A 26,738-nucleotide genomic window follows, 5' to 3' on the forward strand; every position below is an offset into this window, starting at 1 on the left:
CCTGGTCAAAGACATAGGGTTTATGTGTAACTATCGCGTATTTCCAAGGCAGATATATAGTCACATCAAACATCCACGGATACTGCTGGGTGTATTGTGTGCCCCCCACCCCCCCCCCCCCACACACACACACACACTCACACTCACACTCACACACACACGTCGATCTATCACACAAACTCTCGTGGAGGTCCCTCAGAACACCACCTACCATTACCCACCACCCTGACCTGTTTCCTGACAGACCCCGAACAACCCACAACAAACCACAACCAGTCTACGGCTGTGACTACCGAGTGTTTTCTTGGCGATTATTTTGTCTATTCTTTGTTTTGTTTGATTATTCGAATAATTGAGAAGTGATATACTGTGTGTGTGTGCGTGCGTGTATATATATATATATGTATATATATACTACATAGTGTTCCTTTCAGCTCCACAGTCAGCAACTCCGCCACAGATAAGCTATTTTACTTTGATGGATTTTTGGGGACTGACACAATTTGACATTTTACATGCCATACATGCCGGGAGTTTTAGGGGGATTTTTTTTTGAGTTTTTCACTCGGGACAAGCTTCAAAACTACGAGTGTCCTGGTCAAACTCGCACGTCTGGTCACCATATCGTATTAGTGCCTGAACTTGGGTTTAACTGAAAAAGACTGCCGACTTCACTCAATTAGGCCTAATAGGATTAGGTTGCTGGTATGGGCCGGGAGGTTTAAATAGGAATGGAATTTTGGCAGACACCTGCTCCATGGACTTGATTAATCTCATAAAGGCTGTGGAGTATGCAGGGGCCCATGTTAAGAGGGACCCCGGCGATGCCTGCATGGGTTCAGTGGCTGCCTCAGTGTTCTTTTTGGTGGATGAGTCGAGCCCTGCTGGCACAGGAAGCAGGGTGGCCTGATGGTTAGAGAACTGCAAGGTCATGCATCCCCCCCCCCAACAACAGCCAGGAGGATAGACCCATGTGTTCTGTGAACGCGTCTTTGAGAAAATTAAATGGTATGGTGGCAAATCTGGCAATGGTGCATTTATATAGAGCAGTGGTTCTCAAACCTTTTTATTTCAAGGTTCCCCGTAACTCTCAGAGTTATAGAGCTGTAATAGTCCATTTGGAACCCTCTCAAGGAACCCTGAGACTCCCTGGCCCCCTCTTTGAGAACCACTGATATAGCGCCTTTATCCAAAGCGCTTTATAGTGTGCATTGCATTCATCCATTCACACTCACACATTCATGCACCGAGAGCGAAGGAAACCCTGCAAGGCAAGGCAAGGCAAGGAGTGAGTGAAGTGAGTGAGTGAGTGAGTGAGTGAGTGAGTGAGTGATGAGTGAGTGAGTGAGTGAGTGAGTGAGTGAGTGAGTGAGTGAGTGAGTGAGTGAGTGAGTGAGTGAGTGGAGTGAGTGTGTGTGTGTTGTGTGTGTGTGTGTGTGTGTGTGTGTGTGTGTGTGTGTGTGTGTGTGTGTGTGTGTGTGGCGCGCACAGCACGCGATAAACAGTTTAGGTTTTTTATTGTATGTTCAACCTCAATAGCTCTACAGACCTATTAAAGTTGATCAGTTGAGATCATTAGTTTCATTACATGAAGATATATTGCAGATGTAGAGATGTAGTCCCGCAAGTTTTGAAAACTCTGCCTATTTTGCTGACTGTCCTCCACAACTCCCCCGCAATGAGTGCAGCGTAAATAAAGTCCCATTAGACCTGGATGACTCTGGCCATGCTGCACCGTTACAGGAGCCACAGTGTTCTAATGGTGAGATAGGCTCTGACCATAACCCAACAGCGTGGTTTTGCGTGACATCTACTAGTGTATCCATCAACTGTGTGCTGTAAGACATTATAATTGTGTGGACTGCACTCACTGTAGTATGTACAATATATGTTATATTACAGGTTAATTGGGATGCATGGCATTTACGTAATCAACATAGGATATTTAGTTGTATGGCAAACAAGTTATACTGTATGTATGTACCAAGTTATACAATTTGCACGGTGTAAATTGGTAGATAAATATAAGAGAGGGGGAGGACAGAGCAGCTGGCTTGATTAGATGCTGCCAAGAGGCTATAATTACCAGTGCCGATTATCCTCTAGCACACTAGACAGAGAGAGACAGGCAGGCAGGCAGGCAGACAGGCAGACAGGCCTTTATTGATCCCCATGGGGAAATTAATTTGTCACACCAGCAACAGCAGTAAGCATTAAACACAGGATAGGTACAGGTAAGAGTAGAGAGATACAAAGATAAAAAATAGAATGAAAATGAAATAACCCTAGCCATCTGAACTTGGTCTGACTGGGTTAACATCATGTTCTATTAATAAATTATGCGCAAGTGTAATGTACAATCTATCACCAGTAAAACGAATAATAATGTGTCACTGATGGCCTCTACACAGCCTGATCACCTTAACACCACCGCCACACCTTATCTCGCACGCCACATCATGTACATTGTAGACAACAGAACACACACACACACACACACACACACACACACACACACACACACACACACACACACACACACACACACACACACACACAACACACACACACACACACACACACACACACACACACACACACACACACACACACACACAAACACACTCTCTCTCTCTCTCTCTCTCTCTCTCTCTCTCTCTCTCTCTCTCTCTCTCTCTCTCTCTCTCTCTCTCTCTCTCTCTCTCTCTCTCTCTCTCTCTCTCTCTCTCTCTCTCTCTCTCTCTCTCTCTCTCTCTCTCTCTCTAATTGTTTTATCATCTTAGCCAAAAGCCTTTGTTTCTTCCCAGGAGTGTCATGGTTTGTCTCATGCCAACACTTCACAATGTCCTCATGCTTTCACGGAGGTCTGTCCCTCTCTCTGGACGTTGTGAATAGCTATCTTGGTGGCCTGCAGGAGGGGTCCTAGCTCCAGCCCCCTTGTCTTTTGGGGATTATGATATGGTCACTTGTAACGGTTGGACACCTTATGTCCAAAACCGTTACTTTTCAGAAAATGGAGAAAAGAACCTGTGTTGCAATGAATCCAATATAGTTATAATTTAGTTCTATATTTTTAAAACCCACAGGCAGACTTAAACACTCCCACTTAAAAAATACATATATAAAATAGCAAAAATAAATAATAATAATCTACGTGCAAGCTCACAATGTGAAAAAAATGAAATAAGGACATACAAGGTTTCTGCCCAACAGCGACAATATATTCTACTGAGAAGTGTGTGTTTTTGTCCAGTGTTTTGCAATTAGGACAGTTAAGATGGTTCAAAGATCGGCACGTAAGTGGGGTACGCAGGGTCAAAGATTAAGAGAGGGGTGTGTGTGTGTGTGTGTGTGTGTGTGTGTGTGTGTGTGTGTGTGTGTGTGTGTGTGTCGTGTGCGTGTGCGTGTGCGTGTGCGTGCGTGCGTGCGTGCGTGCGTGCGTGCGTGCGTGCGTGCGTGCGTGCGTGCGTGCGTGCGTGCGTGCGTGCGTGCGTGCGTGCGTGCGTGCGTGCGTGCGCGTGCGCGTGCGTGTGATAGCATGCGTGAGTGCGTGCGTGCTTGGTATTGGACTCATTATGGCTTCCTTGGAAGGTTGTCAATAAGTAACGAAGATGTGTGCGTGCCTGCGTGCGTCTTGGGTGTGTGTGTATGGTGGGGGGGGGGGTACATGCAGAATAGAACTTAAAGCAGTTTAAAGGGATCGTCCATCTAATCCTATTAAAGCGAGGGACAGCACTGTCAGATCAAACAGGGGTCACAGCGAAGGACCTCCATGGAAAATCAACCCAGAACGAAGCTATTTAATTAGACAGACATAAAACCACCGCAATGAATCTCATATTAACAGAGATGGAAGATTTTCTACTTAAGTAACAGAAGCAATACCAAAAGTAAAAGTACTTTTACTTTATTTGTTTATTTAGATGGGACATAATTAATGAATGATACATATAAATGTAATGTATTTAGCAAAGATGCTAATTTACTAATAATCTCATTAGGCCCATCGCACATTTCAAAAAATGTACAATCTTTCGGAAATAGCTGATCTACAAGCTCACAGTGTATGTTGTTGTGTGTCGTGACACGACGTCATGGCAGGACGTTGCCATGTTTAGTGGCAAGACGTATTGTAGCAACAATTCAAGATCATTTTAGGATATTGATTGCTTTTTGAGGTTCTGAAATCATTATTACAAAATATAGCTGTCCCACTTTTATGTCCCCCATAACGTGAAGTCACCCTACCGTTGGGAGGCGAGACGTAAAACGCAATAGCCCTTGTTTTACTTTATGTTGGGTCATGAGTCATGACTTTATGATCAATGCAAAGGCTCAAGTCTGAAACCGCTCGATAAGCACTCACTGATCTAAAGGTATCACGCTCCTTCGAAAGAGTATAAAGTTTGACATGAATATATTTGATGTTTCTCCTTTTTTTCTATTGATCTTTATGGGGAGATTTGCAGTGAGAAACAGTCGTAAAAGTTATTTGAGTCAATTCCCTCTTGCAACAGGATTATTTCAAGGCATTTTCAAGGCATTATTTCAACCATTTACTGTTGTTTTAGATACTTAGATTTAAAGTTGATATGTTTGCGTGTGTTAAAAATGTAAAGCTCTTTAGTCTGATAGTAAACATTGCTAGAGAGTGTTTGTTCAGTAACAGACAAGTGGTTCCACTTGTCAAACATGCATGCACAATCCCAGTAGGCCAAGGAAGACAATCCACCTCAGATGTTCAAATCGGCCTCACGGTAGCACTATACCAGGTCGCTTTAAGTTTTAATTTAATATAATTATATCATACAATCAAAACGTTTTTCCCTGGATTCTTTGGATCATGATGCAGCTGCTCATATAGGACACAGACATTTCTGCTGTACTAGATTTTTGCCATTTTTCATTTTCTTCAAAACACATTTTGCTACTAATCCTGCAGATTTTGGAGGGACAGCGAGTGCATTTTCCGGCAGCGGCAGCTTCCGCGGAGCTGCCGGCGGCGCCAGCTTTGGGAGTGTGCTGCGTTTGTGTAACGCAGTCCCCACCAATATTATTTACGATTCTGTGCCTATCGGTACATAACTCGGACGGCGCTTAGTCGACTAGTAGACCATCGGCCGGTCGTCGCGGGCACTCGCGCCTGGAGGTGCTCGGGCACGACTCCTTGGCCTCAAGGTCTACTGACCACGCCTCCGTCATGGTCCAAAACTATACTTTATCGGCGGAAAAAATAAGTTGACTGCGGCTCCTCCACCGGCAGTTCCGCGACTGCCGCTCCTCCACCGGCAGTTCCGCGGCAGTTCCGCTGCTCCGCCGGCAGCTGCCGCTCCACCGCCGGCAGTCACTGCCGGGAGCTGCCGCTCCTCCACCGGAAGTTCCGCGGCAGTTCCGCGGCTGCTGCCGCTGCCGGAGAATGCACTCGCTCCTTCTGAGATTTTGTCCAAAACTCAGACAAATCAGTACATGTTATCTCTGGAGTCACATGATGTATCATTGTATCATTCAGATTCTTCATATTCCATTCCCATGATTGCCTTCCAGTTTGCGGAAGGGGCCTATTTTACCCCATTCTACACCAAATTTGAATAACACTTTGAGGGGCCACAGCGAGAGCCAAAAGCGATTTCTTACACCCATAGGGCGCACCACAAATGCTACAAAAATATCTTTTTTACTTTCACCAAATTAGGCACAAATGATCTTGTGAGTCATGTGATAATGCCTATCCAACAGGGTTTTGATATTCATAATGCCATACTGTTTGCCTGTAATTGGTTCTAGGGAGGGGCCTATTTCTTAAAAAGAAATGCCATGTATCATGAATATAACATCCAATGAATGAACTCCAAATGGCAATTGCATGTTGAGGGGCCTCTATAGAGCACGCGTCCAAAAGCACTTCCCATTGTAGTATGTAATAGAAATGCTATCCCAACCCTGACCTTATGAAGCCATTTCAAGAAATGGTGCCACACGTTCAGTGTGCTCACAAGAACTACAATGCAATACAAATGTTTGGCTGACATAGCATACAGTCTTCGTCACCCCTCCAGAAGGAGATAGTGGGGCAACTGAGCAACATATAGGTTCCTCCCCCAGCGGAAGAACAATGGACTCGGTCAGTCCTTTGTGCCCGGTTGCCCTGAGGCTATACAATGCAGAGCATGGTCGCTCTGCTTGGCCCTTAAAGGGGTAGTTCACCCCCAAAATAACTTTTTTTCTATTGATTACTGACCATCTGGAGCCTTGAATTCATAGATATTTTTTTGTTTTTGTCACATTCCTAAGCCAATAATTTGATTATAATAAATGTGTCCCCATTGATTCCGGTAGGAGACACAATAGCATTTGTGTCTCCTACCGGAATCAATGGGGCTAAATGTATTATAATCAAATAATAAAGGAAGGAATGCGACAAAAACAAAAAAATATCCATGAATTCAAGGCTCCATGGGGTGAGTAATCAATAGAAAAAAAGTTATTTGGGGGGTGAACTACCCCTTTAAGGTGGCTCCAGACCAAACAGACTCGTTCAGACTATTTCAGACTACTTCAGACTGCAACAGACTGGTATTTGGTTGGCAAAAGTGGGCATTTAGTCTGTCAGCCGACTTGCCCCATTGAGATGCTAATCTGGGAACCAAAGGCCAAAAAAAAAAGGAAAAACAGCGCCCTCTGCTGTGCGTTGCCAGGTCTGCTTATTATAAGCGACTTTGGGCTTGTTTCCCTGATGTTCCCAGCGTTTTTTCTTTTTTTCTTCACTGACGTGCAGTGGTGTAAAGTAACTAGTACATTTACTCAAGTACTGTACTTAAGTACAATTTTGAGTTACTTTTACTTTACTGGAGTATTTCCAATTGTCTATACTTTTACTCCACAACAATTATTTGAAATGTTTAGTTACTAGTTACTTTGCAGATATAAATCATTATAAAACATACATTAACCACTTTAGCCCTATTTTATATAAATAGCAGATCTACAAGCTCACAACGTGTTGCGATGCACACGTTCTGAGCTTGTAGATCTGCTATTTTCAAACATTTTAGTACTTTTACTTTTGGTACTTTAAGTACATTTTTATACCTACAATACTTTAGTACTTTTACTCAAGTAAATGTTGAATTCCGGACTTTTACTTGTAACAGACTCAGAGTACATCTATTGCATTGATACTTTTTACTCAAGTAAAACATTTGAGTACTTTTTCCACCACTGCTGACATGTACACAACATTTTTGAAAACGGTTATTCGAATAATCAAAAATAAATACATTAATTAATTTATTGAAATTAACACCCAGAAAATAGCCAAAACTGAGCACATTTCGATCTATAAGGCCAAATCTAATTTGAAAAAAATATATTAAGAGTATATGAAAGCCAATTAAAATGTTTATATTAATGGAATCTTACACACCTGCTCCCAATAAGTCATCACCACAGCGCAAAAGTAGGTAAAATCAATCAATCTCTCTCTCTGGGAGCGACAACGAGAAATAGTGAATGTAGGTTTTCACATAGACATGGTTGCTTGTTTCTCTCACATAATCTGGCAACACCGACAGCCCTTTGTTGTCACGTCTTCACCACCCCATGGCTCTACTAGTCGGCCAAAAAGCTGAACATGTTCGGTTGGCTCTGGGTCGGCCAAAAAGGTCCCGACGGACCCCCCGACGGACCCCTAACCGACTGGGACGACTATATACGACGCTTCCCGACGCCAATTCGGCCCAAAATCGGTCTGGTCTGGAGCCAGCTTTAGACTAATGCCTCTCACTCACACCTATAAACTCACTTGACTGTATTCTGTGCTGTCTAAGCGTCCCTTTTTCTATGACAATAGTGTAGTATACACACATGTATTTCATTGTATGTAGTCCAGGTGCAGGGTTACACAGTTTATTTCTATTCTGTAGTAAACCTGGTGTCTGGCACTCCCTTTCCTATACAGGTGTGTTGCCACCTGCTGACCCCTTTTTGTAGTTCTTGTATCTTTTTATGCTTATCTCTGCTATTAGTGGTATCTATTGGTTGCTACAGTACATACCCTTAGCTGTATCTCCTATTTGGCAACTGAATTTCCCCCGCAGGATCAATTAAGGTCTATCTATCACTTTCTCATCTCCGGCAAACCTGCATGCATGGGAGTACAAAAACTTCAGTCAAAACTTAGGGTTTAGGGTACGATTGTCAGCTATAAAGCACCCTAAACTATAGGGTGTGGTTTACTGTTGTTTCTACAGATAAACTTGGTGGTACAGTACTGTACGTACCAATTTGATCCTGGAGAAACCACAACTCAACTGAACTTTAATTAACACGGACCAGAACCATAGGCCTACTTCTATTAACTGACTCTTAGTCATGACGGAATACGCTATACTTCAACCTTATCCAGTCAAGTCTGTCAATGCTCTCTACAGTATGTTGCGAAAGCAGGAATTTGAAGTGACCACAGACTGTCTGTGCAGTAATGTAGTCACGTTGACACTCAAAAACTACAGTCATTCTCCCTTCTGTCACTGGGGGCCACCAGGAGCAATGACCTCAAGAACACCTGAGAACCAGTGAATTCGGGGTATAGTTGGCAAAGCGCCATATTCAGAATGCAACAGAAATTGTGTGTTTTGTCAGCGGGCATTGTGTTATCAAAATGTTGTTTTAATCCTCACAGTTAATGTCACAAATTGAGTAAACATCCACAAATGTGACAGTGGGAGAATGTTTCCTTTAATGTTTTAAACTTTAGATTTGCTTCAATCAAAAGCACATGTCCCTCCACTAAATTCCCATTTACAGTATAATTTGCTTACTCTCTCTCTCTCTGTCTCTCTTTTTTTTTATTTCTAGCTGTCTTCCCATACTTTCTCTACTTGCCTCTGTACCCTCCTACCATCATCTCTCTCTCGCTCTTAATCTATATTCAGAATATATGTGTACAGTATCTTGTACACCCCCACCTCTCCTCTCCATTTACAGTATAATTTGCTTACTCTCTCTCTCTCTCTCTCTCTCTCTCTCTCTCTCTCTTCTCTCTCTCTCTCTCTCTCTCTCCTCTCTCTCTCTCTCTCTCTCTCTCTCTCTCTCTCTCTCTCTCTCTCTCTCTCTCTCTCTCTCTCTCTCTCTCTCTCAATACCACTCCTACAGTGACACAATAACATTTCCGTTGTTAATTTAACAATGTTACAAATGTTAGTTACAGATGGATAAATTAGCACTGAAGATTTAATTGTGCACAGGCCAACTGTACTGTGATTCTCACTCTGTTCACCGTGACACTTTATAAATGCACTTGAACCAGGCATAGCCAGGATTTGTTGCAGGCCTAAATAAAATCTCCAAATCCATCCGAATCGTTTAGCTGTTTTACTTGTCAAGTACACACACACAAATACAGGTTCTTCACTGGTTCTTTGCCAGCCTGCACCGAATTGAACATGGATGCGCGTTTATCATGGCGCGTTCCTGATCAGGAATGGGCCTCTGCGTTAAGCCACCTGCTCCAGTCTAAAGCCAGGCAGAACTAATAAGACTGATTTCAAGATACAGTATGTTGTTGTGAAGACATGCTTCCTATATATACAGTGTACTAGTTTTTTATCATAGTGAGCTACAATAGATGAAAGAGTTGTCGTCTTGTGCCGCAGCAACATAAAAATGTATACATTAATATTAAAGCAAAAAGTAACACAAAAGTAACTATTTACTTTTATAATGCAGTAACTAGTACAGTTATTAAGTAACCTTTTGAGAGCAGTAACAATAACTATAACTAGTTACTAATTTAAAGTAACGTGCCCAGCATTGGTTGTACACTCACCTGTTTTTGTTGTGAAGAATACCTATAATAATGGCTAAATAATATGATTGACAATACCTTTCCTGTACACATTGGCCCAATAAATAGATCATAAAGGACAGGGTTGGTAGACGCATATTAGTGTCTATCAACAGAAATTCTCATACATTTGTATGTTGAACAATTATGTATCGTGTTAAGGTAGGTTGTATAGTATGTTATGCATTTTTCACATTGATCCATAAAGTGACATTGGAACGGAAAATATGATTTTCATTTTTGTGAAGTAACGTAGGCTCAGCTCTATTGAATGAAAGGCTCCTTACAGCAGTTTGACTATTAGAATCAGGAGATGCAGCTCATAAAATAGGCAGTAAAAAAGGTTACTGGCTGGAAATGCTTTAGTGGTCAGCTATCCAGCTGGTGCCAGGCACTTGTGAACACCCTGCTATTGCCCACGTACTCTATGTACCGATGTAATCCGATATACAGACATTCAATTTAGAAGCACAACGGAAGCAAACATGTTGTGGGCATTGCTGCTCCTTTCATTAACACTCTAGTCTGTTAGTGACACTTATTGGCCAGGGAGGTTTCAGTTAATCATTATATCCAACTTTTAAACTCAACTGAAAGTTTGGTCCACCTGGAAATCATTCATGACATACTTTTTCAGGAATTTCTCTCTCAAGGCGGGTCACATTTCTTGCTAGCCTGCATTCACTATAAAGACCTTGAGATGTTTTCATGTGACTGCTCCTGGTGCTGTTGAGGATAAGCTCCAGTATAGCACAAAGGATTGTTAGGGGGACATGTGTCCACAAATTGTTTGGACTTGGACAGGTGTCGTGTTTTCACCCCATTCTGTCCGTCCTTCTGCGTTTGTAACTCGATAACGGATGGGCGGATTTCCATGCAACTTGGTGGGAAAGGATGCTCGGGTGGTGCAGGGGTAAAGTGCCTCCCCACCATTTTGGAGACTATGGGTTTGGGTCCACCGCGGACGGCTTGCCAAGCGTCTATACGAACACAGTTGGCTGTGTTCGGGGGGGATATAGGGAAGCCAGGTGGGGAGGTCAATCTTTGTGGGGAAAATCAGTGGCAGCAGTGGCAAGCAGTGGGAGAAATTAAATGATAAAACGATTAAATTGGGAGAAAGGGGTAAAGAATTATTGGTTAAAAGGAAAAAAAAAACTTGGTGGGAATGATGAGTGAAAAGGTCAAAGGTCACAGTCAAAGTCAAAATTAAAATTCATATCTGAGGTGGAAATCTAGATAATTGTGTAGTATTGGATGCACTCTACTGAGTACAGTCTTTCTAGTTAGGATAACTTAGGACATGTGGTTTAATTCAGGGATAGCTTCATCGGATTAGCTAATGGCATTCGTAGTTTGTAAATGAGTCTAATTGTGAGGTCTGCAGTAATGTGGGTGTGAGGGAGGTGCAAAGGACACTTCAGGATCTACAGTACAACCTCTTGTTTGTGAGATGAAAATGTGTGTCCATGCCAAGGTAACTAACACACAGGACGTGATGTGGTTATTCCTTGTGCCTTATGGGGTGAGCACCCAGTGTAGAAACCAGGCTGGGATGTTTGAAGCAGCAAACTAGCCACTCATCCAGCCTACTGGCACGGGCACTCGCTCGGGCACACGTCACAGGGCTCATGACCGCTGCTGAAGGCAGGATTCGACATATGGTGCAACGTACAATAGTAATCTTTTCCTTTGGCGATATGGTTGGTTCAGGGGCGTGCTGGGACCAAAATTAAGCTCTGGGATTTTCCGGACCGGCCCACCGTTTTGTTTTGTCAACGGGGGGGGGGGGGGGGTTGCTGCGTTTTAACCCAGCAACCCTATGTAAATTGCGCCACTGCTGATAAACGTCCCAGCCCAACAGTAATGTAACTAATAATTGGGCCGCGCGACCCGGAAATTACCGTAATAATCCTAAAACGGGGGCAAAAAAAATGTTTTATAAAATTTACGGGCCGTCTGGCGGCCCGTAAATGGCGCGGCCGTTCTGGAATTTTCCCGAATTTCCCAGTGGCCAGCACGTCCCTGGGTTGGTTACAATGGTTCAGCCAGCCCAGGCACTCGGTCTATACCCACATGGGTGGTCCATCCCAGACCCATAGAGAGAGAGAGAATTCCGTCATGCTTTGATCTCACCGCAAAGCGGGCTGCTATGGGCTGTAGTTCCAAGCATTGGAACTTCCTCATTGAGATAGACAGAGCATTTCCGCATTCCATTCTTACAATGGGAGTCTATGCTAGCGTCATCACTGTCATACTAGATCACGCTGGTCCATCCCAGTCACAATACACCCCCTGTGGCTTATACTGAGAGGAGTCTCTCTCTCTCTCTCTCTCTCTCTCTCTCTCTCTCTCTCTCTCTCTCTCTCTCTCTCTCTCTCTATCTCTCTCCCCCTCTCTCCTAACTAGTTCAGTGTTTACTCTTTCCCCTCCTCACTTGCTCTCATCTCCTTCTCCATCCTTCCCTCACTCCTTTTTTCGCTGTTCCTCTCCGTACCATCCTCTCCTAACTCATCCTCCTTCTCCTTTTCTCACTCTGAAATATCTCCAGTTTATTCATCCCTCTTCTCTTTTCTCATATTCTCATCTGTCTTTTTCTTGTATATATTTGTCTTCCTTCCATTTTTCCTTCTTCCTCTTTCCATCATTATCTCTCCACACCCCTTTTTCCATCTGTAAAGTACAAAATAATTATTTCCGAAGACATACATACTCGAGGGTTCTTTATAGAACAATAAATATTGGCTATTGAACGGTATTTTGCCAGAGCAGACATCACCCTTTTTAAATGGTGTATATCTGTATCTGTGATTATTTGTTTGTGCTCTGACTATTCAATAATTCAATATTCAAGATTTGTATTGTTACATCTTATATAATCTCTCAAAACAGAGCATAATATATCAGCACCACTAAAGTGTTGTTGGTAGTTGGACTAAACACAGAAGCACCTCCAGAGGCAAAAACAAAGGGGAAAAAAACGAATGGGTTCTCAGATTGCATCTTATATAAGAGTACACAAGTGTAACATTCTTTGGTTTTGGTTCCTCAACATTACAGCAGAAATTTCTTACCATTCTGGTAACGAAAAAGAACATAGTGATCACAGATTAATATGTGTGGCTTATGAGTGTGTGAACTGCTATGAATTGTATAAACATTTGTGTTTACAGAACGTGTTGTAGAAAAATACCTGTACCAGGCCATTTGTAATTTTAGGGTGAATAACACGAGGATTCCATATAGTTACTGGCAGATATAAAGGGCTGGAAAGAAGCCAGAGGTTATGCAATTTATGTTATGACAACCGAGTTGGAGATGAGTTCCACGTTCTGTTTGAGTGCAAGAATACTAGCATTATGAATTTTAGACCAAAATATCTGCCAAAGTTTTATATAACTCACCCATCTATGTTGAAATGAATTTTGTTTCTGCAATCTGATAAGCCAAAAGTTATTTGTAAATTGGGTGCTTTTCTGAAAAATGATGATGATGATGATGTAATCTCGTCTCTTGTCCAATACACCAAAATAGTGAAGCTGATCTGCAAGCTCACAATGCATTACGACGTGTTGTGAGTTTGTATACCAGGTATTATTGCTATTTCTTTAATTAAAATGTTTTTGAAAATGTTTGATAATGTACCCAAAATAGGGTATAAAGCCGAGGCCCTTCACACACACCCCAGAAAATCCAACCCTGCATAATATGTACATGATGAAACAGTGTAATGATTATGGAAAGCTGTGTTTGACACGTCTAATGTGATCAACATGTACGTCATCAATGAGGAACCTTGAAGGGCTCCTTCATATCATCACAGCGGTAGGTGCACACAGGAAAGTACTGTGTCTTCAGATATTTTAATGGGCCCCCACACCAGCTGTGAGGAACACACAACAATGTGTGTCATTGATTCTGTTCAGGTGCTGCATGGGAGCATGAGGTTTCGGGGAGGACAACTTTGTTTATCAGCAAGTATTGGTATTATTCCAACATGGAATAATATTGCTATTGCCAGGGTTTGATTTGCTGGGGGGGGGGGGGTATCTCTGTTATTATGGAAAGCTGAAATGCCCGTAACCCTGCAGGGTTTTCAGTAAGTATTTATACGTTAGCGTAGTGACACGTACTGTAGTGACATTATAACCACGCCGACACCAATAACTACAAGGTGGGCTACACTTGCGCTACAGCCTGGAGGAGGAGATGGTGTGTGTGAGAGGCGTTTTGCACCATGTGCCTGAGTATCTGCACTATCTGAGAACGGCTGTATATATTGACATATATCTTTTCTAGTCAAATAGGAAGTGTATTAGTGTGTGGGACGTGTATTAGTGAGTGTGTGTGTGTGTGTGGGACGTGTATTAGTGTGTGTGTGTGTGTGTGTGTGTGTGTGTGTGTGTGTGTGTGTGTGTGTGTGTGTGTGTGTGTGTGTGTGTGTGTGTGTGTGTGTGTGTGTGTGTGTGTGTGTGTGTGTGTGTGTGTGTGTGTGTGTGTGTGTGTGTGTGTGTGCGTGCGTGCGTGCGTGCGTGCGTGCGTGCGTGCGTGCGTGCGTGCGTGCGTGCGTGCGTGCGTGCGTTTTTGTATAGTGTGCTTCAGTACACTGCTACACAAGCTGTTGTTGCCACTGCATGCCAGAGAATACCGAGGCACATGGACAGAGGTAGGGGTACTGGGTTGCACAGCACACCGCTCACCTTGGACTGAGGTGTTGGGAAACTGGTTGCGGCATCCTTCAAAAGTTTCAAAGGAACTGTGAATACATACACTTTCCTTGAGGATTTCAAAGTCGCTCCAACAAGCGCACAAACAGAATTGGTACCACAAGTAAGACGCGCGAACGCGGGAAGCGAACGCAGCTCGAAAATAACATAGCAAGAACAAATCTAAAACTGTCCTCCGGCCTGAAATATGCACAAATGATATGGACTTCTTATATATCCCAATAGATGAACTCGTCTAGATGCTTTTAGATGTGTTATTTTTGACTGTAGCTGCTATATTTCTCTCAGAGGAGTGTAATTAGTCACCCAGGGGCAGGCGGATTTCAGCCACACTGTTGCACTCTGAGATCTGTCAGCAGCCAATGAGAGTGTGAGTCACATGGGGGCGCGGCTGCACACATGCAGTGCACACAATACTGCACACAGACACACACACAACCCGAGCACGGTTTCATAGTAAGCTCCACTCCACTTCACTCCACTTGCGGAAGGAGGCGCGCCTCCTTCCGCAAGTTAGTGCGTTCGCAATAAACTGAGCGTCAAAACCCAGGCATTTGTTTACTTTATTATATTATTTTGTTTTTCTGAGTCTATTGGGGATTAAGTAATCTCTCAAGAACAGATTCTGCACTGCGTTGGAATCTGTCGGTGAGGTTCGTCATAACATGTGCGCATGGGCGTGCCTTCAGATCAGGAAGCGGGCCGCGCTTTACCCAATCAAATGTAGTGGGCGGGATTCACGTGTCCGTCGGTCCTCCCCCCCTCGAAACAAACCGAAACTAATTTAACAATAGCGTCCGCGGAGCAGACAAAACCACGGAAAGATATTCACATTTTAACTTACTCTTTCATCATAGAAACAAGTGGGCTTATAACCAAAACGATCCATGTTCTCTGGGAGAAGTGGTGTTAGTGTTCCATGTAGAAATATTGTTAGTGGGAATGAAAACATAGTCGCACCAACCAGAAGTGATGCGCTGAAGGCATACACAAAACACCGGTTTCCTTGCGCTCTGGCTCTACGTTTTCGTCCTCCCAGAGCCAACAGACATAGAACAAACAGCAGAGGGCGCTGTTTTTCATTTTCAGTTGGCGATGGGTTCCCAGATTGGGGATTAAGTGACCGATTTGCCTATAGTAAACGGTTTTACCATTAAACTTCAACACTGGTACTCCATTAGTGAATTCCTACCTTCCACGTGTTGGAATGACTCCAAACAGGGCGTTGGGTGCTGTAAAGCTCATCATATGGACACTGAGAGTGGACAGGACGTCCGCTGCCATAAGGGTGTGGTGGGCATCGCTGAGGCCAGTGGTGGGAGTGTGGCTCAGAACGCCAGAACCCCTGTCCATCACCCGTCTGACTGCTCATCCATTGGCTGGCTGGGCTGGTGCAGGACTGAAACATTCTTGGGGATTACAAGAATCCCTGCCTGTGGAAATAATAAATACATTGCAGTTAACCCTAATAATTAATCAACTTAAATTTACCAGTATTGCCGTAACGTAAATGTTTTTTCCTAAGCAAATCATTGGTGATATTTGACTGTCTCTATGTCATAAAATGTGTTGTGTGCATGCGTGCGTGCGTGTGTGGGTGTGTGTGTGTGTGTGGGGGTGTGTGTGTGAACACCCTAACATTCAATGGACCCAATCATAAGGGAGGTTAGAGTAAGAGTGGATTTGTAACTATTGTGATATCAATTAAATGTAATTGTGTTTTATTGTCCTTTATACCATGAGTTGCGTCAAAACATATTTTGACATTGTTAAAGGAGAATTTTGGACTAAGGTTTTCTTACCTTTTCTATGATGTTATGATATCTTAGGATGAATGGTACAGTAGAAAAATGTCATAACTCCATCCCAGGTCCACCACAGCTTAAAACGTGCGCGGATAGGCCTTGCGTTCTCGTCTAGCGAGACTTAAGTTTTTTTTTTTTTTTTTTTGGTTGCATAGTGTTCTGTCACTATGAACGTCAGATCTCACAAAAAAAATATAAAAAAAATACGCGATCTAGCGCAAGGTCTATCCGCGCACGTTTTAAGCTGTGGCGGACCCGGGATGGAGTTATGAAATGTTTCTACTGTACCATTCATCCTAAGATATCATAACATCATAGAAAAGGTAAGAAAACCTTAGTCCAAAATTCTCCTTTAAAGGACAACTTAGTTTTTTTACAACCAAGGTTTATGTTTTAGATTGTAATTAAAGTAAATAAAAGATGAGTGTTAATTTTTATTTATTTACTGCTTTCTATAGTTTTAGCAATTTTCGCAATCTTTTTTACAGTGGGCGGGGGCATTCTGTCCTGTGGCTAAATATGCCTTTTTTTATACAATAACCCGGTGTTTTCTTTATTATTATTTACAGTAGCTCTTCTAGCCCCCAATAACTCACTTCTGGCCATCAAAGACCACAGGACCTTTTTTATTGTGTAAAAAAGGCATATTTAGCCACCGGACAGAATGCCCCCGCCCACAAAAATATCGCGAAAATTGCTAAAACTATAGAAAGCAGTAAATGAAAGAAAAAATAACACTCATCTTTTATTTACTTTAATTACAAGCTAAAATATAAACCTTGGTTGTAAAAAAACAAAGTTGTCCTTTAAGTGTCAAAACAAATTTGAATGTGGCAGGCTTAGTGATGCAGAGAGACGTAAAATAACTTTTTTTTTAAAGCACAAGGTATTTGTATTTGCTGGATGGAGAAAGCTTGGGGATAAACTAACAAAGAGAACATAATAATATTTGTATTTTGACTGCTTTTTTTTCTTTGTGTAAATTGTGCCTGTTGTGCAGCTTTCGGTTATTGAGAAGTGAATATATAATTTTCTGACCGATGCCTGTTGGGTACCAGTTTACTCGGGAACAATGCAAGTTGGAAATGGGCATGCCCCATATGGTTACACAATACCCATTGTACCCGTGGTCAGAGTACCCGTTGTACACGTCTGTCTGTCTGTGTCCCTTTAATGCCCGAATATGGAGTCAAGGCCAGTCTATGACGCCAGCACAATGACGTCATATTAATGAAATCAGGGAACTCCATATATGGGGATTTACGGTTTATATGTTTTGTACCTGTGTGTCTGTGTCCCTTTTATGCTCATATACAGAATGAATGTTTCCTGATGTCATCAGTATATGCCCATATATGGCCCATATGGGTATATCGGTCGGATCAGCAGTTCTGGTCAACCGAATCTCCATATATGCCTATAGGCAGAAGTTGGTCTGTCCCATATATAGGGGAATAGCGGTTGGATCGGTGGTGCTGGACAACCGGATCCCCATATATGTCTACATACAGTATGGCCGTATCGGTCGGATCGGTGGTTCTGGACAAGCGCCTAAACGTCAGGCATGGCACTCCCTCGTGTCGTCTGTGTCACGTTTGTCACGTTTGAAGTCTGTCGGTCGGACTGTCCCCGAGATATCTGTGAACCACAGACACATGGACAGAGGTTTTGCACATTTATAGTAGGATTATGTCTTTTTGGTGTCTTGTAATCCTGTACAGAATGAGTTTTGAAGGACAAGAACACAATTCAATGTCTTTCATTCATCCCCGCACATTTTCCACTAAATGTATTTAAGGAATTATGGCGCTCTCTCAGTGGCATTGCGTTTAGCCTAGTGACAATCGCCTTGATTTGCGTTTTATCTGTGGACAGAACCCATGTCTGCTATACATGTCTCCTCATTCGATCTGTATCACATCTCCTCTGATTGTCAGTAATATTCTCTGTAATATGATATGTCCAACAGAAATCTCAGTCATCAGTGTGACTGGGCTAATGGCGAGCGTCATGCTCCTGATTACAGCCTTTCAATCTGGGCAGTTCAAGCTCAGAATCACTTTATACATAAACTGAATCAAGGTCAATTTGATTGGGAAAACATTGCTGCCAGCCACCCAATATTATCATTTAGCAAATAATGCCCACCATTGAAGTGAAAGTAACCTACAACATGACGGCAAAACTCAATCGCACAGTATTTCCTTTGTAAAACACAGGAAACCTGCAGTAATATGTAATTTGTGACTCACACCATTAAGACTATTTGGAATTCATCATCTTAGATATTCATCATTAGATTAGCTTGGTAGTGACTGGTCAGATGCAGTGCAAAGCCACAGGGCATTTCAAGGTGAAGTTTTTACGACGTGGCTGTCTGACTGTCTGAGGCTCTGTCCCGGTGTTGCCATGTCTGTTTATTATAAGCAACTTTGGGCTTGTTTTTTCCTGTAAAGTTGCTTGTAAATATTGGTAATGACGGGTTGCGTTTTTCTTTCGGCTTGTTTCTTAAGTGTAGTTGCTTATTTGGGCTTGATGTTTAAACCAGTGGCTTTCAAACCAGGCCCGGCGCCAGGATGAAATGACAGAGGGTGCAGTTGAAAATTGTGAGGGTGCACACCAGTCGCGCTGCAGCATGCTGCGCGACCCGTGCACGCGCACGAAAATTTGCGGTTATTGGGCGGATTGTGGACGTTTTTGGGCGTCTGTTTGTTACTTTATTTCGGTTTTAGGGTTGGGTTAGGTTAGGCTTATGTTATTTAATTCTTATGTTTGCCTGATTTTACCAATTTTTTTATCAAAAAATTAATTATGAAAAAATAAAAATTCATTTTTTCCCCCCCCAAAATAAACTGAGGGGGCACAATTTGAAACTGAGGGTGCCAGGCCCCCTCAGGCACCCCCGTGGCGCCGGGCCTGTCTCAAACATTTTCGTTAATTCAAGGACCCCCCAAATTAATATTTGTCTGCGGACCTCCAACTGAAAGTATTTTTGTGACAGTGACCGCCATTCAAGTTTTGTGTTGTTAAAATGTTTCAGAAATATGCCTAGTATTTTTTTTTAAAGCTAGTTGCGAGCTGTTTTCAAATAGACGAAGTTCTTTTGCGTTTGTTTGCATAGACCTGGTTCCTTATTTCTCTCGCAAAATCTGGCAACACTGCGCTGTCTGTGTGTGTGTGTGTGTGTGTGAGAGTGTCAGTTTGTCCACAACTATTCTCACAAATCGCCTCAGGTCCAAATGTTTTGTGCACACTGCCAATAGGCTAACTTAGTACCTTCACAACTTTTCTCCCACTTATGTTTATATATATTCTTTGAAATATTGAACTTTAATGTTATAAAGTCAACGAGGCTTGGATCGGGCTGAAACTGTGCCCAAATTTGGAGATGACAGTCATTGTGACATCATCGATACGTTATATAGGAAGTTAGAATTGTTGAGTGTCAAGTGCAAGACAGCATATTATAAGTCAATGAACACTAAGTGAAAACTAAGTCAGTGAATACTAGGTGAATGCTAAGTCAGTGAATACTAAGTGAATGCCAAGTCTGAATACTAAGTGAATACTAAGTCAGTGAATACAAAGTATAGCCTACACGTTCCACTCAATAAACTCTTTGATATGCATCCCATAGCCTTGAGGGACAGTAGCCTATTTCTGAGATTATGAATTCACAAAGATAACATAGTTGTCGATGACCGATGTGAAAAATATTCAGGGATTTAATTCCTTGGCCTGTTGGCAGCGAGAACAAGAAATATGGTGCTGATTGGTCGCAGTATATGCAAGATTAGACACGCACGCACGCACGCACGCACGCACGCACGCACGCACGCACGCACGCACGCACGCACGCACACGCACACACACACACACACACACACAAATGTTGCTATCTTGTATCATTTTAACCACTTTAACCCTGGCTTCCCTTTTCTGGGCATGTCCTTGTCGATATTTTTTTTAATAAAAAATCCCCAAAATAGCAGCTCTACAAGCCCACATCTCGTGACACGACAAGTCGTGACCTGGCAGATCGGCTATATTATCGAACCCTTCTGAACATTTTCAAAAAACATTGAAAACAGGGCTTGAGTGATTAATAGCGAAGCCATGTGTTCCTGCTTGTCTGTCCAAGCATGGTGCAAACAGGATTTAATTCACTCCTTATCACTAACATTGCTGAGCAGCGGTGTTACATAATTGGCCGGACAAATTCTGTCCCCTGGACAAGGTGTCAGTGATGACGTTGAAGGACACGTAAGAAAGCAGGGTTTTGTGGACGTGGAGAAAATGGGGTGTTTGTCCATAATAGCTGTGCTTCCTGCTGGAATGCCTGGTTTAGTCTGGGACAAGTAGCCAGTCTGTGTGAATTCAGTCTGGGTCTTTGTCTTGCGGTTTCTGGGCTTCTCTGTTGGCCCATGAGCAAGGTATCTCCATGAACTGACAATTTACACGAAAGGGGGGCTTTGTTGACAAACGCCCCTCAAGCGGGCTTTTGTCACTCGGTTGCTGCTGCATACATCTGCTGTACAGATGTATAAGTACCTCGTATGTCAAGTGGCTCGGAGTTGCCAATAATCCCCTTTGTCCTCTGTGGTTCACAACTCAGCACGGTAGCATCCAAGTGTTCATTTAACTAGCTAATTAGTTAACACTAAGGATTTTATTTTCCTGTAGAAAAACACAGCTGAGAAACGGTTGAACTAGCGAGAGGCATGCTGCACTCTTAGATGAAAATAAGTCCTTGCGTACACATATCCTGCTGTACTTTTTGCAAGATATGCGTCTGTATGAAAGATTAACCTGTATTATAAAGCACAAGCACACCTCGTTCCCTGTGCCTGTGGTCAGCCATGTTGACTTGCCCTCATTGTCCCCTCACAGATATGTGCACGTGCCCACATGCAAGTAGGCTACTCCCACCCACGTACACACGGGCACATACAGTACACACACTTGCAGGTGCACCCGACGACACGGCCATGCACACATTCTGCCACCACATACAGTAGGCTACACACCGCACGCACGCACGCACGCACACACCATAGGACACAGGAAATATGAATGATGTGTCTTTGTCACAAATGAGGACACACATGCACGCACGCGCACACACACACACACACACACACACAGCACCGTCGGGCTCATTAAAAGCCTTCCTGTGTAGATGTACCACGCTGTACGGCTCTCCACTCATCATCACCTCCACTCCCCTGTAACCCCCCTGCCTCCCTTTGAGCTCCTCGCTTTACTTTCATCAAGACCTCCACAAACAGCCCCCCCCCACACACACACACACACACACACACACACACACACACACACACACACACACATTCGTATTACTATACTTGTTAGGACATCAACATTTTAAGATGCAATTTTATTAATTTCATTGTTACTTCTTTGCTCTTCTTTTTTTCTTGCCATGCAAGCTTGCGACATTTGCGACATTTGGCCCTCACAAGTATAGTAATACAAGTAACACACACACACACACACACACACACACACACACACACACACACACACACACACACACACACACACACACACACACAAACACTTGGTTTATCACTTGCTAGTTCTCCCCTTTCCTCTCTCCCTCTCATCCTTGTCCTAGGTGGGTGTTTTTGTCGCTGGGCTTTCATGTATTGAAGCACCTATTTATTTGCTCTTTTCTCCACTAATGCTCCCTCTTATTGTCCCCCTCGGCTTCCCGTAGCGGCCAGAACAAGGTAGACACTGTTTGTATTATTTCTCCTTTCTCCCTTTGTGGCCAAGATGTGAGTCAGTGAGCCGGGATAATGATGGAGAGGTCGGACTTCGAGGAGATCCAGCCTTCACTCGCACATCACACCACCGCGCTCCAGCATCACACAACTATGTGATTATCGCAAAGTGTGTGTGTGTGTGTGTGTGTGTGTGTGTGTGTGTGTGTGTGTGTGTGTGTGTGTGTGTGTGTGTGTGTGTGTGTGTGTGTGTGTGTGTGTGTGTGTGTGTGTGTGTGTGTGTGTGTGTGCACAGTACTTGTATTACTACACTTGTGAGGGCCAAATGTACAGTAGAATTTTCCTGGTCTTCACAAGACAAATTGTTGTATATTTTAAGGTTTATAAAACGTTTTGGGGAGTTAGGCTTACAAGGAAAAGATTTGCGGTTGGCGGATTGATGGTTGGAGTTATGCCTGATTTATTCTTAATGGTGTAGCAGCTCTATTCTTAAAAATAGCAGCTCTACAAGCTCACAATGCATCATTGCATGACGAGATCTGCTATTTTTGGCTTTGGTTTTAGGGTTAAAATGGCAACAAATTGTAAAAATGGCATCTTAACCCATTAAGACCTCGAACGCATTTGTGTCACTTTTAGATTTCTTTAGGCTATTCAAAAATAGCAGATCTACAAGCTCATAGCGCGGCACCGAGTGCGGCTCTACGAGCTTGTAGATCTGCTATTTTTGAAAAATCTTGAAAAAAACAGTTTTTTTAAGAATCGCCTCAGGTCTTAAAGGAGCACTTCACCCCTGGAAGAAGTTTTCGGTCTTTTAATGAAGTTTAGGAGTCAAGAAACAAGATCCTGGGTTTTTTTTGTGAATAATCTGTGTTTTTAGATATCTAGTAATCTTCGCAATATTCGTGACGTTATTTGCATCATGAGAGATTGGTCTCATTCCTTTCCGCACTACATGTCTCGGCGTGTCTCAGTCAGACCATCTCAAAAGACAGCCCCAATGGGGTGTCCGTAACACTTTGTTCAACCTTCTTTCGCCACTCGGCCACTCCCATTAGCTGCGGCCAGCGGCCCTTGCAGAGTGAGGCATTACTTTACCTGAGTTATCTTCTGATAGTTGTACTTGAATGTTGACATGAAATAATAATCCTGTGTAGTGTTTCATAAGCGCAAGCTTGAAAAAAAAAATACAGCGTGGAGTAGCAGCGCTGGTAAACAAACACCGTCACGAAAGGCTAGGATCATAATACCAAGGATGTGACAGTGATGTCAATACTATGCGACACGGAAGTGAAACTGCATGAAGATACTTATATGTCCCAGTGATATGACATCACTAACGAATCCTTGGACATAATATGTAACTAGATGAACGTTTGCGAGGACAGCCAGTGTTGCCAGATATTGTGAGAGAAATAAGCAGCCAGGTCTATGAAAACAAGCCCAAAAGAAAAATAACTATGCCAAGAGCACTTTACCTAGACATGGGATATTATATATTTGAAAATTGCTGATCTACAAGCTCACAACGCTTCGCAACCCATTGTGAGCTTGTAGATCTGCTATTTACAAAAAAATCTTGAGGGGGAAAAAGTCCAAAATGTGGATTTTTTGCAAAATATTTTTATTTGCTTTTCAAAATGTGGAATATTTTTGACACATATTTGTTAGGGGCTCCCTGCCACAAATTATAATTTCAGATGGGGGTCTGTGGAAAAATACATGAACATGTTTGAGAACCACTGGTTTAAACAGCAATCAAAACATTTGGAAACAAGCCCAAATATCAACTACATTTTAGAAAGAAGCCGCTTATAATAAGCAGACATGGCGACACTGGCATGCTGTTTGGATGTTATTGTTGGAGATCACACCCACATGGAACCTCCCCTGCCACAAGGCACCAAAGCATTCTGGGAGTTGAAGTTATAGGCAGTGATACCTGTGGTCCCCCCTGTGGTCCCCCCTGTGGTCACCCCTGGAACTTCTTCCAGGGGTGAAGTGCTCCTTTAAAGGGTTAATGTTGATGTCCCCACAAGTATAGTATAATATGTACATGTGTGTGTGTGTGGGGGGGTGAACTCGTCTAGTCGAAAGCGACTTGTGAAAGCGGTTGTGGGTTCGAATCCACCGTGGTGCTTTGTCGAGACATGAACACAATTTGGCCCGTGTTCGGGGGAGGGGAACCAGGCGGGGGAGGGTGATAATTGTCACCGCACGTAATCCTACGGGCTGGGGCGGCACCTGTCAGTCAGCAGGGAGTGTTGGGCGGGAGGAGTAGGGCGAAGGGTCTACGTCCTCCCGGTGGGGGCTCCTCACAGGCAGGTGGGCCAGTAGGATATAACAGCAGTGACAACACAGAAATGTGTGTGGGGAGGAATTAATTGGCATAACAACTAAACGACGAGCAAAAGCGGGTATTGTAGAATTGATGTTTAAGAACACACGCACACACTCATGCGTGTGCGCGCGCACACACACACACACACACACACACACACACACACACACACACACACACACACACACACACACACACGCATGCATTCTCAGACACACACACACACACACACACACACACACATGCGCGAAAATCCAATCTGAGTTTATAGATCTGCTTTTTTTTCTTGCTATATTTAAAAGTATAAAAGAGGGCTTGATTGTTTAAATTAAAACTCTGGATTTGACTGTGTATTGAGATTAACCTTAATCATTATACTGTTCTGAATGTTTGGCTCACCGGCTAGACATTTGTATCAATATGATGTGGTCCTTCTGGACGCTATTAGCTCCAGACTACTCTGTCTCTCCAGCTGTAATGATGTTACTGCAGCTTATCTCATAATAGATGATGTTTGAAGCTAGCAGGAAAGTTTAATTCGGACAGTGAGACTGTGTACTGTAACTCACCAAGCCTGTTGCCGAGGAGACATACTGCATGTAGAGCAAAATGTCAATATTTGTTCTACTGTTGCAATTGTATCCAGGATTTTACTGTGTGGTAAGAATTGCACTTCTCACACTTTGTTGGTAAAAATGTACGCTTGAAACTCTGTCATGCTGTCCTTTTGTTTTGTGGTGAATGTTTTTAATTCTACCATATTTTTCTATTCTATTCTATGCGTTATATATCCTACCTTAGTTGATTGAGAGGTCAAGGGCAAAATAATGTAGGAGTTGAAATCACATCAAATTACTGTGTGTGTGTGTGTGTGTGTGTGCGTGTGTGTGTGTGTGTGCGTGCGCGTGTGTGTGTGTGTGTGTGTGTGTGTGTGTGTGTGCGTGCGCGTGCGTGCGTGCGAACGTGTGTTTGCGTGCGTGCGCGAGCGTGTATGTACGTTTCCCAAGCAATCAAGTCCTTCCTGATATTGTTCTTATCATATATTTTGTTCATAATCATTGAGTCAATGCCACTTCAATTGGGATAAAAAATAAGGATACGGTAGACATTTATATAAAAATGTGCTTTATAGAAGAAGCTGTCTTGATTATTCAGTGTCCAAGTACTGAGTGAAACACACACACACACACACACACACACACAAACACACACACACAAGGAAGGGAGGAAAGGCCCCAAGTAAAACTGGTGTTGTTCTGTGTGCAGAGCTTTCATGCGGAGGCAGTGTGTTGTGTTGAATGTAATGTACACATGTTGTACTGTCCGTCTCAGTGGTCATTCAATCATCAAGCATTTTGTGAACTTCAAAGGGAAACACATCAGCAACTGTGGAGAGGTCTGCTGGAAGGGCCGCTAGACCGTGGAGGTGAACGCTCACTCGCTTTCACTTTTCATCGGTCAGGGTGTGTGTGTGTGTGTGTGTGTGTGTGTGTGTGTGTGTGTGTGTGTGTGTGTGTGTGTGTGTGTGTGTGTGTGTGTGTGTGTGTGTGTGTGTGTGTGTGTGTGTGTGTGTGTGTGTGTGTGTGTGTGTGTGTGTGTGTGCGCGTGCCTGCCCTCTGTGCCCCTGAACAGTGAACTGAACAGGGACCCCCTGCTGAGAGGAGGTACAAGGAGACTGACTTTGAAGTCGGCCCTCGGAGCAGACACTGTTTACATTTTTCTAGATGGTTACCGCTCCATCCAACACTCTCCTCCACCTCCCCACCACCTCCTCTCCACCACAGTACGCCCCACCACCGACCCTGTCTACCACAGAACACCCCCCCCCCCATACTGTACTGTACACTTCCTCCACCTTGGAACACACTGATCTGCGGCCAGACTTCAGTGATGTCCATCTGTATGTGTCCATGTGTGGGCTAACTTCTTCCTGTCTGTCTGTCTGTGTGTGTGTGTGTGTGTGTGTGTGTGTGTGGGTGTGTGTGTGTGGGTGTGTGTGTGTGTGTGTGTGCGTGCGTGCGTGCGTGCGTGCGTGCGTGCGTGCGTGCGTGCGTGCGTGCGTGCGTGCGTGCGTGCGTGCGTGCGTGCGTGCGTGCGTGCGTGCGTGCGTGCGTGCGTGCGTGCGTGCGTGCGTGCGTGCGTGCGTGCGTGCGTGCGTGCGTGCGTGCGTTGCCTGACACCCACTCACGCAGCCTGTCAGCATCTCGCTCGCTACACAATGAAATCCTCAGGTACAGATGGAACCAAACGGGGTCCAAGGGTCCAAAGTGAAAACACTGT

The 26,738-nt window shown here is 43.5% G+C and overlaps 1 protein-coding gene across 1 annotated transcript in view; it reads right to left on the bottom strand.

Annotated features, from left to right (window-relative positions):
* tfec (transcription factor EC) overlaps positions 1-26,738 on the bottom strand; it is a 90,444-nt gene that overhangs the window by 57,598 nt on the left and 6,108 nt on the right. The window contains exon 2 of the mRNA XM_080420788.1: positions 15,761-16,001. Coding sequence (XP_080276914.1) covers positions 15,761-15,976 — 216 coding nt within the window. The 5' untranslated portion in view covers positions 15,977-16,001. The remainder of the gene's footprint in view (positions 1-15,760; positions 16,002-26,738) is intronic.

The sequence above is a fragment of the Gymnoscopelus braueri genome (assembly GCF_963280865.1).
Source record: "Gymnoscopelus braueri genome assembly, chromosome: 23".
NCBI classification, from domain to species: Eukaryota; Metazoa; Chordata; class Actinopteri; order Myctophiformes; family Myctophidae; genus Gymnoscopelus; species Gymnoscopelus braueri.